At 48.1% G+C, this 17182-nt stretch overlaps 10 protein-coding genes across 10 annotated transcripts, besides 1 other annotated feature; all 10 read left to right on the top strand.

The window, feature by feature from the left end:
* Positions 1 to 519: 519 nt before the first annotated feature.
* Tb09.160.1090 (serine/threonine protein kinase, putative) lies at positions 520 to 3534 on the top strand (the record flags this gene model as incomplete). The annotated part of the gene is made up of 1 exon (XM_798456.1): positions 520 to 3534. One exon carries the CDS (start codon positions 520 to 522, stop codon positions 3532 to 3534), a length of 3015 nt encoding a protein of 1004 aa, XP_803549.1.
* A 452-nt stretch (positions 3535 to 3986) lies between these two features.
* On the top strand, positions 3987 to 4304 carry Tb09.160.1080 (hypothetical protein, unlikely; the record flags this gene model as incomplete). Its single annotated transcript, XM_798454.1, has 1 exon — positions 3987 to 4304. The coding sequence occupies one exon, from the start codon at positions 3987 to 3989 to the stop codon at positions 4302 to 4304; it is 318 nt and encodes a 105-aa protein (XP_803547.1).
* A 63-nt stretch (positions 4305 to 4367) lies between these two features.
* Positions 4368 to 5471, top strand: Tb09.160.1070 (hypothetical protein, conserved; the record flags this gene model as incomplete). The annotated part of the gene is made up of 1 exon (XM_798453.1): positions 4368 to 5471. One exon carries the CDS (start codon positions 4368 to 4370, stop codon positions 5469 to 5471), a length of 1104 nt encoding a protein of 367 aa, XP_803546.1.
* Positions 5472 to 7038: 1567 nt separating this feature from the next.
* On the top strand, positions 7039 to 8409 carry Tb09.160.1060 (hypothetical protein, conserved; the record flags this gene model as incomplete). Its single annotated transcript, XM_798452.1, has 1 exon — positions 7039 to 8409. One exon carries the CDS (start codon positions 7039 to 7041, stop codon positions 8407 to 8409), a length of 1371 nt encoding a protein of 456 aa, XP_803545.1.
* Positions 7279 to 7330: a sequence feature (CT-rich).
* Positions 8410 to 8722: 313 nt separating the features above from the next.
* On the top strand, positions 8723 to 9085 carry Tb09.160.1050 (hypothetical protein, unlikely; the record flags this gene model as incomplete). The annotated part of the gene is made up of 1 exon (XM_798450.1): positions 8723 to 9085. The coding sequence occupies one exon, from the start codon at positions 8723 to 8725 to the stop codon at positions 9083 to 9085; it is 363 nt and encodes a 120-aa protein (XP_803543.1).
* Positions 9086 to 9429: 344 nt separating this feature from the next.
* On the top strand, positions 9430 to 9846 carry Tb09.160.1040 (hypothetical protein, unlikely; the record flags this gene model as incomplete). The annotated part of the gene is made up of 1 exon (XM_798448.1): positions 9430 to 9846. The coding sequence occupies one exon, from the start codon at positions 9430 to 9432 to the stop codon at positions 9844 to 9846; it is 417 nt and encodes a 138-aa protein (XP_803541.1).
* Positions 9847 to 10385: 539 nt separating this feature from the next.
* Tb09.160.1030 (hypothetical protein, conserved) lies at positions 10386 to 10766 on the top strand (the record flags this gene model as incomplete). Its single annotated transcript, XM_798447.1, has 1 exon — positions 10386 to 10766. The coding sequence occupies one exon, from the start codon at positions 10386 to 10388 to the stop codon at positions 10764 to 10766; it is 381 nt and encodes a 126-aa protein (XP_803540.1).
* Positions 10767 to 10844: 78 nt separating this feature from the next.
* Positions 10845 to 13316, top strand: Tb09.160.1020 (hypothetical protein, conserved; the record flags this gene model as incomplete). Its single annotated transcript, XM_798446.1, has 1 exon — positions 10845 to 13316. The coding sequence occupies one exon, from the start codon at positions 10845 to 10847 to the stop codon at positions 13314 to 13316; it is 2472 nt and encodes an 823-aa protein (XP_803539.1).
* A 467-nt stretch (positions 13317 to 13783) lies between these two features.
* Tb09.160.1010 (hypothetical protein, conserved) lies at positions 13784 to 14983 on the top strand (the record flags this gene model as incomplete). Its single annotated transcript, XM_798445.1, has 1 exon — positions 13784 to 14983. One exon carries the CDS (start codon positions 13784 to 13786, stop codon positions 14981 to 14983), a length of 1200 nt encoding a protein of 399 aa, XP_803538.1.
* A 1015-nt stretch (positions 14984 to 15998) lies between these two features.
* On the top strand, positions 15999 to 17150 carry Tb09.160.1000 (hypothetical protein, conserved; the record flags this gene model as incomplete). Its single annotated transcript, XM_798444.1, has 1 exon — positions 15999 to 17150. One exon carries the CDS (start codon positions 15999 to 16001, stop codon positions 17148 to 17150), a length of 1152 nt encoding a protein of 383 aa, XP_803537.1.
* Positions 17151 to 17182: the final 32 nt, after the last annotated feature.

Below are 17182 nucleotides of genomic sequence, written 5' to 3'. Positions count from 1 at the left end.
TCACATTAGACGGAACGTGGGATACAGTACAACACGCTATCATGCCTCAACCTGTTCTTGCAACTAAAAGATGAAGAAAAAGGATTTAAAGGAATGAGAAGGAGAAATGTTACTTGTCACCACCCAAAACGCGACTGTATGACACGAGTATGGAATTTCAATCCGATGATGGAAGAAAAAGTTGCGCCACGATGAGCTCAGCTGGTGCTGGGTGCGGGCTTCAAACCCGTAGGCGAGTTGGACTCGCAGCCGTTCGATTCGGCCTTTGTGGTGTTTTTAATGTTGTTGTTGTTTTGTGTGTATATCCATGTTATATTATTTTCTCTTCATTTCCCTTTTTCAGCAATCTGACAACCCCTTTGAATGATGCCTTATGGGTCGTGTATTCTATACTGCTTTTTTTTTTTCGGTGTCTATTTTTAATCTCATTGTACAACACCACACTATTAAGAATTCGCTACCACCGAAACCTCTCGTTTTTTTTTCCCCTTTACCCCCTTCACGTAGCAATTTCTGTACATGGAGGAGTATCTGACTGTCAACATTTTGTTCCCTCCCTCGCATATTCTTGATGGTGTCCCCCTCTCCTGGTGTGATGATCTCGTAAAGCGAACGGTTGGACCCAATGGGGGGTTGCGTTTTCCACTATTGGGCTCGGGTTCAAAATCGTCACTGCACGAGTACCCCGTGGATCGCCTGCTATCCGGGGGAAGCAGTGGTTTTCGGTCTGGACAACACGCTTGTGCCTCGTGTGGGGAAGCCACTGGTGATTGGGGTGAGGGAGACGACATTGACGGTATCATCTTCAACAGCAGTTATTCCATCGATTGCCTTTTTAACACTGTTTTGAAGTTAGGCACCGGGAGCTTTAGCTCTGTGACCGTGTTGCAGAGCCGTCTACGGCCCACTCGTTTCTTTGCTGCGAAAAGTTTCACGCAACTTCCTTCTCCGATCATGCTGCTATCGAGTGTTTGCGGTCGTGAAGGTGCAATGAATGAATTGCACCTGACACCAAGTGGTGTTGGTTGTGCAGTGTTAAACCACTGCCCCATGTTGTGCAACCTTTTACGTGAAGCCCAAGTCATTGCCACGCTTCCTCGACATCCCCGGCTCGAACGTTTTTATGGTGTTTTTGTGGAACACGATCCATTATACGGTACCGACTGTATGCCAACATCATCTCCTCGCACAGTGGCAGCACCGACTTCCGTGCACATGGTCGTTGAGGTGGGGATCGGCGGCACCTTCGGGGAACTGCTCAAACTGTATGGCTCTTACATAGCTGAGGAACATCTCGTATGCTGGATGTCACAGATACTAAGCGGGCTCGCGTGCTTGCACGGAAACGGGTTACTGCACAGAGACATCAAACCATCCAACATACTCCTCCGCAACAGGGTCTCCCCCACCAACTGGGAAAGCAACGTCGAGTTGATCCTTGCTGACTTCGGTATTGCAACTAAGGTAACAGATTCGGACTCCCAAACTGAGCGTACAGTGGTTGGATCTTGCGCCTACTTACCGCCGGAAATTGCGCGATATTGGGGATATCGGCACCGGTGCCCGTACTCGTACGCGTCTGATATTTGGAGTGCAGCTGCGCTTTTCTACGTGTTTCTAACTGGAGGGGGTCTAGGAATGGATGAGGGCATGTTGACAGTTACTTTTAACGGTATGATTCCATCCTTTATGTCACCAACGGAGTCCGAAAGTAATGCCACAGTTGCAGCACGTCTTTGGGTTGCGCGAGGTGACTACCCACCGCTGGCAACACTGGCGGTGATTCCACTTGTAGACGACAAGGCGCTTCAAATCTCTATACGGGAGCTTGCTGCTCGACGCGGGTGCCACGAGGAGAGTATTTGTGGTGAGCACAGCGTAGGGGTGGACAAAGAGGATGGTAACATCATCGCTACCGACCGCATCAGTGGCACACAGTACACCCGGTATACCTCCTTGAGTGGGGATGAAACAAAGGAGGGAGTGACAAGCACAACTCAGTGGCCTCCATGGGTTCTCACACCAAGTGTTCAGCTAATGGCAAGGGCACTGCGGGCACGAAATCTTTCGGCAGAGTTCTTGCATTGCATTGACAGGATGATGGCAGTAGACCCGGCGGAACGACCTACTGCCAAGAAATTGCTTCTTGAGTCCCCCATTTTTTCTTTACGCATGCCATGGTGGGAGAAGTCGGTGGAAGCCTCTGTTAAGCGCATTGTCGAGGGAAAAGAAGATGTGCTGTTGGACGTGTGCTTGGGTGACAGCGATGAGGAAGAGGAGGAAGATGAGGAAGAGGCGGCGTTACTAGGTCGCACCATGACACCAAGTGTTCTACCAATAGATAATGGGCGTTACCTCCCCCATAACGTCGTTCACTGGTGGAGCGTCGATGTTTCTGGAGATATGCTGGAGCGGCGGGGGAACGCCCAAACCACTTCACTTCTTGAACATATCCTCACAGCGCTAGGCAACTTGCGTGCGTACGACACACCAGTCGATCCCATCGTTTCTGTGCAAAGCACTACTGACCATGAAAGCCATCGGAAGCTACCGATGTACATGCCGAAGACCTTGTGTTTTGTAGAGCGGGTTTTCTTACAGATGCAAGAATATGACATTGCTTTCCAGACTGTTGGCGACAACGGGCCACTGCTCGAAGAGCTAGAAGCACGCGGCCTGAACACCAATTTCTTCATCCATTCACAATTAAGACTGAGTGCTAGCGCACGCGTCGATAAGGTCTACCTGCCCTCTCTTATCGAGGACGACGAGGACATTCTGGACGAGGAGGAAGCTGCACACTGCGCAATGGAGATGTTGGTTTCGGCTGTCAACACGTGGTTGGAGGATCGCCTTGACGGGGAAACCGATACCGCGACGGCGTGTGGCAACACGTTGAGTCCCTTACCGTGGGTGAGCTGGAGCCACAACTATTTCGCCGGTGCCGGGGAGCGGTGTTTTATTGTTGAGTATGTCTCTGCTGTGCCGTTGGCCATACCGTCTCCCGCTCCGCCGAATCGCATTACAACAATCACAGGTGATGTTCATACCGTTTTCATGCACTGGCGGGCGAACCTCGTGGATGCGCATCGTCGCTCTCAGCACGGTGATGCGACAACTACCGATTGTGAAGATGTTCCTTATGATAACCATATTGGGGATGTGGGACCTTCAACAACCAAACTGGAGGGGTGTATGGACAAGTGGCTGGAAGCACTTGACGATGCAGAGTTTAGGCTTCTTCACAAGGAAGAGGAGGAGATAAAAGAATGTGCACAGCATTGGGCAATCCCACCAAATCGTATCACACGGTGGCTGTGTGTAAGCCCAGTCCCATCACCTTGTGAATGTGCTCAATTTATGAGGGAGACGCTTGATGACGGTACGGAAATCCGGGCTCGAGTCAACAAACTTGTGTCAGATATATGTTTCAGAACGGAGGGTGCCTTAATTCTTCAATCACGGCCGCGTGCTCGTGCCGTGTCTCAGTGTTCTTCCTCAGTCTATCGATGCAGTGCCCACCGTAGGTGGTGATGGCACGATTTTTATTCACAGTTATAACTTCTGCTGCGTTTTGCTTAGCCACTCTTCGCACTGACGCTTTTCCCCTCTTTCTCTCTCATAGTCCTTAGAGGTGCAAGCTGGCAGAGGTGGCGCATCTCCACTGTTTTTTTCTTCTTTACTTTATATACTCATTTGCTTTCCTTCTGTTCCATTGTTGATACTGCTAACGATCCCTTGGCATAAGCATGTGTTGCGGATGTGGTATCCGCTACGCGCCGGAGGGCCATTGGCCAGTGGTACGCTTATTTTTTCTTTGACAAGTCACTCTAACTTCCACGCAACCAAAGTATTGTCTCTTCTGTTGTTTTCTTCCAACCTATTGTTTTTTTCTTGCAACTAAAAGATGAAGAAAAAGGATTTAAAGGAATGAGAAGGAGAAATGTTACTTGTCACCACCCAAAACGCGACTGTATGACACGAGTATGGAATTTCAATCCGATGATGGAAGAAAAAGTTGCGCCACGATGAGCTCAGCTGGTGCTGGGTGCGGGCTTCAAACCCGTAGGCGAGTTGGACTCGCAGCCGTTCGATTCGGCCTTTGTGGTGTTTTTAATGTTGTTGTTGTTTTGTGTGTATATCCATGTTATATTATTTTCTCTTCATTTCCCTTTTTCAGCAATCTGACAACCCCTTTGAATGATGCCTTATGGGTCGTGTATTCTATACTGCTTTTTTTTTTTCGGTGTCTACTTGTGAATAATGTGATGCCGTGCTCAGTTTTCCTGCTTTTTCTTCCTTGACTGCACGTACAGTGAGGTTGAATTTTCTAGTTTTATTTTCATTGGTTCCAAACTTATTGTGTTATGCTGGCGTTGTGCAAATGTACCGCTCCCGAGACGAGATGTTTAGTGGGTAGTGTCATTTTTACGGCTGTCGTTTCCTCCGCAGCGACATATGCCTTTCGTGACGTTTTTGATCACTTCCTGCGCTGTCGCTACAAGTTCCTATCTTGGACGGATGGGGTTTGGGTGCTTCGTAAACTGTTTGGGTTTTTTGGAAAGTGGTTTCCCCATTGGGCGCTCTGTCGTCCCTCAGAACCGGCGAACGTTTACGAAAGTGATGCAAGTGTGCGGCAATACATGGAGTTTCACTACACCCTCTCGTCGGAAAGCTTTGCGCAAAACCTTCGTATGATATCTGAGAGCTTTGATTATCCCATCCGAGTCGCTCGCAAGTTTCATGAATTTGTGCCTGCTAATGATGGAAAGGAAAGACGTGCTCTTGATTTGGGGTGTGCGGTTGGTGCTTCCTCTCTGGAGATGAGTAAATATTTCAGCCGGGTTGTCGGGATTGATTACTCTGTGGCATTCATCAAAATGGCGAGAAATGTCGTGCAAAGCGCGCTGAACCCAAACATACAGCCAATCAAATATGAGGCCCCTTTGCAGGGTGATATTACAGTGGAGCGCACTGCATGTCTACCGGATGGGGCGGTTCCTCAACGGTGCCGTTTCTATCGGGGCGACGCAATGAATCTTCTTGATTCGGATGGCGATGATGGCAGAGGTCATATTGTGCCTCCCGTCCACCATGGTGATACAAATGATGAAGATATAACTTCATGGTACCGTGTTCCTTCAGGAGAGCGCTTTGACGCTGTGCTTGTTGCGAATCTGCTCTGTCGCGTTCCCAACCCTCGCAAGCTGTTGGATATGCTGCCGCTGCTGCTCGTTTCTGGTGGCATCCTCGTGATCTCCTCACCATATTCATGGGAGGGTTCGGTAGAGGAGCGGGATACGTGGGTTGGTGGAAGGGCAGAAGGGTCAACGAGTGAAATATTGGTGAAGGAAATATTGGGAGCGAACTTTGATCTTCTCAGTGAAACAGATGAGGCATTTCTTATTCGTGATCATGTTCGTCGCTACCAGTTGGGGGTTGCTCATTGCACCGTGTGGCGGCGCCGCTGAGGGGTGAAGCACTTTGGCTAACAAACGTGGAGATTTGCTCTTGAATGATGTTTCGGCTTATAAAAAATAGTCAGAAGTACCGTCTTGTGTCAGTCAGCTCCGCTGTATCGTCTTTACGTGTACTCATCAACGAATAGGTACTTGGATTTGTTTATTTGTTAATACGTGTTAAACCTCACCACATGGTTGTGTGAACTCCCGCGCATGACTTCCAGTTGCGGATAAGCGACCAAATACATGTGCGTTATTTTTTGTTAAACTTCTTTTGGGGCGCTATTTCCAACAAAGTTTCCCCCACGCTGCCTTCATTTTCCCAGGGCCTCCGACCAACCGAGTCGCTTATTCATACTGTGCTATATAAGACTTTTTTTAAAAAAAAGGAATGTGGCGGGAGTTGGAAGTACCGCTAGAAAACGTATCGGTAAAAATAAACGAAAATAGAAGGCTATTTTTTCTTTTTGTTTTTTGTCTTCCTAAAGCATTTTTTTCTCTCTCTTTCTATCTTCGTTACCGATCAATGCTTCTTCTCCGGGACTTCATGTTGGATTTTCTTCCACTTATTTTACTGATTTACGCCTCCAGCGTTGCTGAGGGTTTTAGCGTACGCTCGACTAACATGACGGATGTGGTAGGGAGCGAAACCACAACACCACACTGAATGTTTTATAATGCCTGCAGAACTTGTGTTTCAAATCCGCATTTGCTTCGTCTTTTCGAGAGTTTTTACCCCTTTTGTTTGTTCAACAGAGTGCAAATCCGATACACATGTATGCACACTTAAGCGTATTTGAACAGCCTTCTCTTAAATGCTGAGTTTAGGTGCTCCGCTAACCAAAAATGCAAATGTAGACTGTATGTAAGGATGAAAACCCCGTGTGGCCACTCATTACTGTGGAGTACCAAATAATTTCTTCTTAACAACTTAAGCAATGCTGTGCGATGGAGATATTTTTGTGCGGTGGCTGCACCACGGTGGAGGAGTGTTTTTAATCCCCTTTTCCTTTTTTTTTGGGGGGGGGGAGAAACCCGTGGAAAAAGATAATTATATTAATAAAACTTCAATAGGGCGGTGAAGAGAAAGCGAAGCAAACAATTTGTTAACCCTTATTTCTGCTTTTCTTTCTCTGATTTCTTTATCTGTCGTGTATAATGGCATGCTGACAACTTCGTTGTTTGCAGAAACGAAGTCACAGCTCATATATATATATATATATTTGCGTATTGGTAGTACCGAGTGTTTGCGCACATAGATGCAATTGAGTATAATCTATACTAGTTTCTGTGTTACTTGTCACTCTGTACTTCCCCTTACTACCTCTCTTTTTTTTCCTTTTAGTTGCAACACATTGCAAAGTACACGCATAAAGCACGTTTTCGTATTGTGCATTTGCGCGCGCGCAGACGTGTGCGTGTCGTGTGTGTAGCTTTTTTATATAATCTTTTAGTCCCGGTTTTGCAAAGCGTTCGAAAAAAAAGTTGAGGGGGGAAACATCACACATTACAAAGTTAACAGATTTTTTTTAAAAAAAGAGTAAATAGATAAACATACATAGATATCTATATAAATATGGGTGATTTGTTAGAACTGACACCTAAACAGTGGCGTGCCGTCGCGAGTGTTTACCATCTCTACGTTGTAAGCGGTGGAAGTTGTGAAACACCGCGTAATTCGCAAGACCATGAGGGCGCCTTTCGGTGGTTGGAAGGAGTTCTTCCCGCACTTAAGCGCGCCTTCCCACCATCGTTTCTCAAACAATTTAACCGAGAAGAAGCGGCTGAAACATTCAAGGAATGCGACAGCAATTTCGAGGAGGAAGGTAGGAGGAAGAAAAAGAAGAGGAAGAGAGAGGAAGGTGAAGCCGATGACGGCGGTGCTGAAGCTCAGGAGGGCTCCCTGAGGTTGTTGGAACCGGCCCCGTGGCGCCGGGAGGTCCCCGCTGATATTGATAAGTTTCTGTCGAATTTGTTTCAACAAAATACATGCATAAAACTTAGTAAAGGAGAAAGGATCCTCCTTCGCCTTCTTAATAGGGAGCAGATGAAATTCGACAGGTCCTACGAGAGGCATTCCTCCATGAAGGACGCTGTGCGTCAAATGGGTGAAAAACTTCTCGCACTAGCGTCAGTCGATGCCGCCTCCGGCACCATTGCCGCTAGCGCTGTTGAAAGTTACGAGAACAGAAATGGAACTGGCGTAGCCGGTGATGGCGATGAGGCTCATGTGAGGCGATCACACCATGTGCAGAGTTCTGCCACTGAGCAATGTCATGATTCTCCTTCCGCCACAAGTCGAAACGGAACTCAGACGCAGTACGCAGAAGGAGGAACACTAAATGGTAAAACAAACGACGATGACGAAACGAGGCGTCACGGTGACTGCGAAATCGTGGATTTGGTAACTCCATACGATTCGCCCCCTCATAACAGTGGTACATCTGGCTCTGTTTTTGTGTTATCGGTGGAAGAAGCGGTGAAGGCTTCACAAACTAACGGAGCAATCGAGGTGGTTTGCGCTGAGTGTGGAGAAGGTGGCTCGCTGTTCCAGTGCGTTCGGTGCAACGTTCTGCGCCATGAGGCTTGTGGCGGGCCAAAGTATGAGTCGGAAATCGGCTACTGTAAGGTGTGTTGCCGCGAGATGGGAATGGACAGCGACACCACAAGCTTGCGCTCATCCACATCCACTGAGGAACGGCTGATGGCAGCTGATGATGATTCAGATACGAGCCTTTCTGGCTTCATCGTGAACTCAGATGACGAAGAGGAGGAAGATGACGAGGACGAGGGCGAACATGGGCGAAACATCAAGAGAACCACAGAGCAAGGATGCTCAGTCGTGCAGGGATCGTTGTCATCGCAGTCGGTGTTCACTATGCTGCCTGAGGAATGCCCCTTTAAGAGGGAAAAAATGAGAATGAAAGAGTCACATAAGTATTGGTGAGTTACTTTTGGGGGTTATTGTGTTATCTTGATGGTGTCCTAAACATCTTTTTGTCGTTTTTGCTGATTCTCTCCTCTTTTCTCTGTTGGTGTGGAGACATTCCGTGATTCCGTGTGTGGAGTGGTTGGAAGGAAATGGGGCAGATGAAGACAAGAGGAACGAAGGAAAATATGTGGGAAGGCCATGGAGTAAACCGCACGCAGGGACGTGTTTAGGGTGTGTGTTTTCCTCCCTTTTAATGCTTTTTGATTTTTTTAAAAAACAATTTTTTACGTGAGCAGTCGGACGGGTTTCTTGGTGGTTTCCTGTTGGAATGAAGAAACATTGGCTGCCCTTGTGTATGGACTTTGTGATTGTTCTTCCATTTTTACCCCTCCCTTCACACACACACACACAGAGACACGCTGTGATGAGGCGTCGCACATGCCTATGGGACGCCGTTCAGTTTCTTTGTTTTCTTTTCTGCTCTCATGGAACTCTTTTCCCCCTTCTCCTTCTCCCCTCCGTTGGGGAGGACCTCCTTCCCAGACATGACACCTCCCATTCGCTGTGGTGCTTTGACCTTAGGTGTTGGGGAACGTGTGTGGGGAGGGGAAGGAAAGTTGCGTATAAAAGTAACATACACATGCATGTACGGTTGTTTTTGTTTTTGTTTTCTAAATATTGCTTTGATTGACAGAAGTTGTCCGAATAACATCATGTAAAATTACCCTAGTCCACCTTTTCTTCTTTCCCTTAGAATTATTTTTATTCTGGGGTGCGTCTGTGCTTCTTGGGACTCAGTTCGACGCGTCACTGAAGAGGATTTAGGAGCTGGTCAAGAAAAAAAAACTACGGGAAACAACAGGAATACCCTATAGAGAGTTAACGTTAACGGGCGGTGGCGCAAGCGCTCAGACAACTATATACATAAAATATTCGTGGGAGGGGTTTAATTAGATTGTGACGTTTGTGCCTCCCACTGTCACCTCGGAAGGAGGTATTGACCCCTGCTCGACGTGGACTATTTCTGAAGAACCAATGCCCTTAAATAATGTACAGGTGGAGTTTTGTTCCCACAACTCTACCAGGACATTTGCCACGCAGTATTTCGATGTGAAACTGGATTGGATTCCTACTGGTGTGCTACGACGCGTCGCCCGCCGCCTTTACCCCTCGTTCTGGGCAGCAGCCGCTTCAATTAGGTCATACAGTGAGCGGATCGTGAGAAGATTTTCTAGTGATGAAGCGTGTTATCCAGAGACACTGGAGAAAAAGCGTCGCATGGGGAAAAGAGGCTCTAGGGGAGAATATGATGGAGATGTTGAGGAAATTGAACTGTCCGAATACATGGAAGAAGACGACAGCGAAACGGACGCAGGTGCTTTGAGTGGAATGAAATTCATCTCCTGTAAACCCTTTCCGTTGGACGATCTTCCCTTGCATACGGTAGAATAAAAATAGGACATTACGAGCAGCGTTTCTACTTCCTTCTTTGTTCCCTTCCGTACTAACAATAAAGGTCAGCGAGTAATTATACGGCCCGGAAACGTGCTCAAAACCGCTTCGTTTCCGCTGCTTCATAATTCTTCTCCTTACATATCTTCCTGTACCTCTTGAGGAGATGTTTTTTTTTTTTTTTTAAGCTCTTGAATTTAACGCAGTTTTACTTACTCTCTTATGTATGACGTATTTGAACTCATTCTTCGGTGGAGAAGGAAGCTGTTTACAAACGTGCCTCCCTTTTCAACCTATTGCAGCTTTCATTTTGCTTTGCTTATGATTGTTGACGGTTTCTGTTGACTGTCTTACTAGTGTTTTTTTTTTCCTTCTCCGCTGTTGCGTTAGCGCGCAGTCCCATGTAACCTCTTTTGTTTTTCGACCAGGAGGTGGAATTTATTTTGTCTTATTTCCCCCCCTCCCCAAAAAAAAAAAAACATGCGATATGTTTATGCACACGCCCATGGCAATATTTTTTCCTCCTCTCACCCCTCCACATGCCTTTTCTTTTTGTTTTTTTTTTCGCTGAAAGTATTCCCTTTACCCAAAGTGCCACTTACGGCGGAGAGCTTGCGCCAATGGGACGCAGCAACAACCAACTCCGCCGGACAGCAAAGGAACGTGGTAAACCGTTTATTCCTAAGAAGCGGAAGAGTAAAACATACAATCAAATTCGCAGTATGAAAATTAAAGAGAGCCGCTCGACTCCTCGTAAACTCTCGTATCGCAACGTCATCACGAAGAAAGGGGGCGTAACCAAACGGAAGTTCCGCCCTGGGGGGTACAACAGCAGTGGAAAATTCGGTAAGGCTGCAGGCGCAAAGGAAAATGCACGAAAGGGTTCACTCAGTGGCACGAAGAAAGGCGGTAAGCGTTGAGTACTGGGAGGCTGGGAGTGGTCAGGCTCGAAAGGTTGGTGTTATGGCCGCTGGGAGTTAGCGGTGGTGACCCCACGGATGGCTGCGTGCCGAGGTGCAGGGGATTCTGCATTGCCCCGGTTTCTGAATTTGTGTTCTTTGATACTTCATATTCAACTTTATTACCCCCTTTGGCACGTTCTCTTCTTCAATTCTTTTTCTGTCATCGCATTCTTCTGTGTCCCTTCAACACCTGACCAGACATTTTGTTTAGGCATTTGCTGCCATCTTTGCAAGAGGAAAAAAGGAAAGAACATCCTCACGGTGGTGCCACAGGACACCTTGAAATATTGTAAGTTGAAGGTTATCAGTGCTACAGTTATGTTACGGCGCTCCTTCATGCGATGGATTAGCTTAGCAGAGAGCAGAGAACTGTTCATGGACACAGGTGGACGTATACTTCAACATCCGAGGGCCACATTAGCCCAAACACTCCAAGTTCTGGCGGAGCACCACGAGTCCGGCGACGCAACGCTAACCCGCGCTGCACTCCAGCGGTTGCTAGACTTGGACGTGACGGATGATGTTACGGCATCGATTGCGTCATTTAACGCGACCAAGAGCGGTATCTACACCGAGCAAGATGGAGTCAGTGGTGGTTCGGGTAACGGAGCACCACATTTAGTGCTGCACTTGATGCAATCACACTTGGATGATGCGACCATCTGTGAGGGATGTTGTCGTTGTGTTGCCAATATGTGCCAACTGGCGAGCGGTGCTTCGTATTGTTCATCCCAAGGAGATGAGAGCCGCGGTGATGCCGACACGTCAGACTCACTAGTTGAACAGGGGGCTGTAGAATTGGCGCTAGGTACGCTTACAAAATACCGCTACCTCAGTCCACGGGGACGGGCGTGGGCTGCACTTGCTGTACTAAACCTTGTTTGCCTTTCGCGTGACGGCGCACGTCGGGCGGTTTTAGCAGGTGGTGAATCCATTCTCAGTACCACTTTGCTTGCCATCATGGAGGAAGTATATGGGATGAACCGCTACGATGCAGTGAAGAATGGAGTGACGGAGTGCCTGCTCAGTACTGAGCAGCGAACGACACTAGATGCGGCACTGGGGGCGGTTGCTCGGTTGCTTATTAGTTCTGCTGGGGATAATGCCACGGGAGTGAGCTACCGATACGAGGAGGCGGATTACATGACCGTTAAGGCAGTGGTGTACTATTTGTTTTGGCTGTCGAGACTGATTCTGCTTGGTACGCGGCCTGATAAAATTGACTTGTGTAATGACAACAGATACGGCGAAGAAAGGAACAGGGAGTCGCACGACAGTAGCGCCATTTGTGATACTTCTGCGGAGCAGAGTGGTGGTTGTTTGCACTTCCCCACAGCTTCGCGCTCCCAACGGTCTGCGGTGTTGTCCTACTTGCCACCCTTGCAAAAGGCATGGATGTCTCTGAAGAATCTGACAACCTGCGGTAGCAACCTACCGATGGTGTACGAGGTGTTGCACCAGATTTCAAAATCCGATGCGAGTGCTGCAAATGGTGGCAAGGATTGCGTGCGAAGTATAGTGGAGGTAGTGAGATTGGTGGGTATCAGCCTGACGGGTTTGGGAGCGGCGGGACTTCTGGAGGAAAAACAGCTACAGCAAGACTTGCTTGCAAATGCTGTGACTGCCTTTGCCGCACTAACATCCACCCGGAAAGACTTAAGTGAGCGAGAGTTGGCTAACGCAGCCGCAATTACAGACGTGCACTGTGACATGCGCACTGGCTCAGATGTTGACAGGAAAGGCGATGGGGTGTCCGCCGTTATTCCCACAGAGGCGGCAATGAGGGTAATCGAAATGCTCTCAACCGGGGCAGTAAGTGGCATCGCTTTGTCCGCTATACACCAAATTCACGTTTCACACAAGCGGAAGATGGAACGCGAGGGCACAGATGTGCTTCTGTACGATAGGGAGGATTTTGAACTACTTATCCGTTCAGTTCAGCTACTCTCAAATCTTTCCGAGGAGGACACGGCAGTGTCTTCACCTAATACCTTGGCGGTTCTTCACGCCTTGTTGATCGATAGCGCGTCAGCTCTTGCCGGCATGGAACGCAAGCACCGCGAGGACATTTCTTCTTTTTTCGTTTCCCAAACTTCTGTCGAGCATATGTTGTTGTTTCAGCAGTGCGGCATAATCGCTCAGGTGTACGCCGTGCTGTGGGGCGTGCTGCGAACGAAAGAGGGTGCTCGCTCTACTGTGGAACTCCGCATGTATGAGTGCGTGGAACGCTTACAAACCCTTCTGGAGTCTATGGGTCGCGCCAGTGCCACTGTTGGTAATGTTAGTGCGAGCGTTGGCGACCAGCGTGCAGACTGTGATAAAGCAAGGGGATGCGGGGAACCGGGCGTGTTAGGAGCAGTGAAAACATCAAAGTCACGTGCCGCTGTTGCTGAGACGATTGAGCGTCTCATACCCCTCGGAAAGAAGGTTGTGCATTCGTTAGAATTGGTTTCTGTAGCAGAGTCAACTGGAGGAAATAAGGGGAGGTCTGCGGCTGCTCTGCACTGAGGGGGCTTTGGTTTATCGAACGCGTTGGGGGGGGGCGATACCACACCGAAATCGAGAACTCGGCGGTGACCCCCGCAGTGGCATCTTTTACAGAGACGAAACGACAAATAAAATAAGGCATGGTACGACTTTCGCCATTGCATGCTCAACAATTTTAGGGTTGGTAGATTTTGCTCCTCACTATTTACTTCTACAAACCAGGCGTAGGGGTTGGTAGGGAATATGGTGCGAGCTTTAAACCAACTAAGCAACTAAACTGTGACTAATTATGTGTTTATTCCCTTCCCTACACGTCGCAACCATCTCCTCTTCATACCTTAGTGAGGACCCTAGAAGCTGTAGCAGGAAGACGATTACTAATTGGCTTGGTGGTGATATAGCGCCGTAATAACGCTTGGTATATAGGGGCGTGTGTACACTTGTTCAAACAAAAGATAAGGCGTCTATCGAGAAGGGGAGTAGCTTCCATGGAAACAACACCAACGTTTTCTGAACGTTTTCGCTCCTTCCTTCGCCTCGCATCGGCACTCATCTTACTATTAGCGCTTCACGCCTATGCTTCCCTGGACGGAGGCCCCTCCCCCACCTCCACAAGTACTCCAAAAGCGGATGAGAACACAACAAATACGGTCTCATCGAAGGAACTGGTGTCGCTGCTATTTTCCATTGGAATGATTTTTGGGCCACACATTGGTTACCTCGTTCAGTTATACGAAATGAACAAAACGGGAATAATAGATGGGTACTCTCCACTAGTTTCTGTCATATTGCTTGTCAGCAATGATATCAGAATTTTATATTTTATGGGTAATCCTTATGCGCTTCCGCTGCTCTTCCAGTCTGCCGTTGCAGTGGCCGTGCACATGGTGCTGCTTGTTCGTCTGTTATGCATTCGTCAGTGTTCTGTGATTGGTATCGACGCACCAGTAGGATCTGTGGAAAATGGGTCACACGTGGGCAAAACAGTTGATGAGACGATCTGTATTGACCAAAGTGAGTTGCAACCACCACAGATTTCCCCGGATGATTCCTCCAGCTACGCTACTGTAGCAGATCGGGTTCCATTCTTGCAGGGACCGTTGCACTGGTTGGACCATCATATCGTTCGCTTGGAGGAAAGTGTTCTGTCCCACACACCCAGTGCCTTCACACGTCGTTGTGTCATGATGGGTCTTGGGATGTTTATGACCACACTGTTGTACTATCTGATCATGATTCCTGCGTGGAAGGATGCGCCACAGGTTGTTGGGTACACAGCACTTATTTTTGAAGCGATGCTGCTGGTGCCGCAAATCCTGCGCAATCATCGCCGCAAGTGTACGGAAGGCCTTTCCTTAATTCTCCTGGTTACGTGGGTCGTTGGGGACATTATCAAACTGGTTTACTTTATTGTGTACGAACAACCTGTTCCGTTCCTCGTGTGTAGCGGCATCCAACTAACTACAGACTTAATCGTTATAGCACAGGTGGTGGTCTATAAGTGCAGGGGGCGAAGACCATCGGTGAGCGCTGGTGCTGCCGATACCCACGGGGGTGTCCCCCCATCACCGGCATCCGGGGAAGCGGCAGTCGCTCCTGTAGGTGCTCTGGAGACGGCTGGATGGAATGACGCCGCACATGTGGGGAAGGACGTAGAGGAGCGAAGGAGTCCCGTACGTAGGGAATGAAATGCAAATGAATTAACATCATGTGTATCACATGCCGCGTGTGCGGAGTGATGATCACAGGTGGTGTGGCAAATGGCGGATACGGCTCAGTAGCCGTTTACGTTTAGTGTGGAGAGGAGTAAAGAGGGACATTATGGCTGTATGCACAGCATTTACCCCATTCCTTTGCACGCACATACACAAGTGAATATATCTGGCTTCGACAAGTAAAATCGTAAGCAAACAGACAAATACACACCATGCATACGCATTCCATTTTATGGATACATCTGATGTGCTTATTTTATCCTTTTCGTTTTGGCACCCGCCGCATGTGTTTGTGAGGAGGCGAGCTGCATGTATCAGCATTCATTTTTGGACCTTACTGTACTCCTCTTTTTTTTAACTGAGGTCTGGTGCCCCTTGACCTTGGTCTTCGACCCTTCACGGTTTTTGGATGAGTGCATAAATATTTAGTGTTTCGCGTACGCTGTACCGTTACTATTTTTTCTTAAACACTTAATGATCGTTGTCATGTTATTTTCTTCCTGAACGAGCGTAGCGACTCCATTTAACAAGCCAAGAGAAAAAAATTAAGAAAAAAGGTTACCGGGAAGGTTTGTTGTCCCCCTTACTCGATGAGGTTCCTCAAATCCTGATGAACTGACCGACTTTTACTGAAAGAAATTGATTATCATTTCCCTCCCTTGGTGGAAGCTGCTGTTTTCTTGTATTTCCCCCCTTTAAATACGCCATATCTCTACCATATCGAACCTGTTTACTCACAATATATACATATATATATGTAGATAAATAGCAATTTCTCCACCAGGAACACCGTGTGCAGGTTGAGTCTCTGAGGTTAGAGAGTTTTAAATTGCATCACTCCTCACGCCTTTCACTTTACAAGGGTGTGAGGAAAAAGAGCAGGCTTCACAACCGTACTAAAGAAAAATTTCACGTACCGTTCCCTGTGTGCGGGTGTGCGGCGTAACTCTGGAAGGTAAGGAAAAAAGAAAGTGGTGAGTGGTGGCACATGAACCATGGCAGTCGGGGCATTGATGATTCTATAAAGGGCGCGTTGCTGCGGCTTGAGGAGGCGGCCACGATTATGCACACCCAATACCGTCAGTTGCGCCGTTCTACAGCTGCGTCACAGCACCACTTATTAACACAACTGCACCGTGAGGAGGTGCCACTTGCTGGACGCAAAGGCACTGATACCGCACCTACCGTGTATCATCTCCCCTTACCTTTATCCGTTGCCGCCAACCCTGAGGCATCTGCTCCTTCATATTACAGACATGAAGCAGAGCGAATGCAAGCCATGTCGGCGTATCGGTTACGGGAATCACAGTTTATGGCACGGAAGCTACTGCTGGCGTCGTTATGGAAACAGTATGTCATTAATTCGTGGTTCAATCCTCATGTCGTCGACGGGTTTTACTATCGAGTCACCACAAAGCTGTCTGAGCTCAGGTCCCGCCTTGAGCGTGCAGCAGCGGTAGTGCATGCGGAAAGACTTGTTGAAACATTGCCTGTTATCGCGAAACATGGAATTCAACTGAAGCGGAAGCGGCGACTGGGAGAAGCTCTCTCTCTTACCGTTAGGGTTGCAAGGGAATTTATAAATTGTACAGGGAACGGTACAGAACGGTTGAATGTGCAAGCACCTCTTGGATCTCCTTTACCTTTTACGTCGAGAGATTTTTCTGAAGTTGTGCAGTACCTTGTTAGTCGCGCGGTCGAAAGGAGAGAAGAGTCGGGGGCTGGGTTTGCTGCCGCGGTTCAATCGTTGTCGCTCCTACAGACGCTTGACACTCCAGCTGCCTTACAATGTCTTGCAAAAGAATGGAAGTTCGATAACATCTCACTTAATCATAACAGCACCCGGAGTATCTATAAGTGGTACTCGCATGTAATCTGCGAGGCGATGCGCGAGAAAGCCCGCGTCACGAGCAATGTGCTTGTAAACCGGCGCCAGCAGCGAGAACAAAACGAAGCGCATTGGTGCAACATGAGGACTAAAGCACTTACAGTGTTGCGGAACGCTTCATGTGATGGAACCGGTGCAGCTACTGCATCTGAAGGGCCCGGCGACGATGACACGGCAGCAGGTCAGCAAGAATGCTTGCTGTCACTTGTGTTAAGTTCTATCCAACAAGAGGAAGACGTGAGGGAGCGATAAATGCAGTAGCTTGTAGCAACACTTAACATAGA

This window comes from Trypanosoma brucei, chromosome 9, assembly GCF_000002445.2.
Source record: "Trypanosoma brucei brucei TREU927 chromosome 9, whole genome shotgun sequence".
Lineage (NCBI taxonomy): Eukaryota > Euglenozoa > Kinetoplastea > Trypanosomatida > Trypanosomatidae > Trypanosoma > Trypanosoma brucei.
Note: the sequence above shows the minus strand (reverse complement) of the source record. Positions and strands in the feature narration are given on the sequence as shown.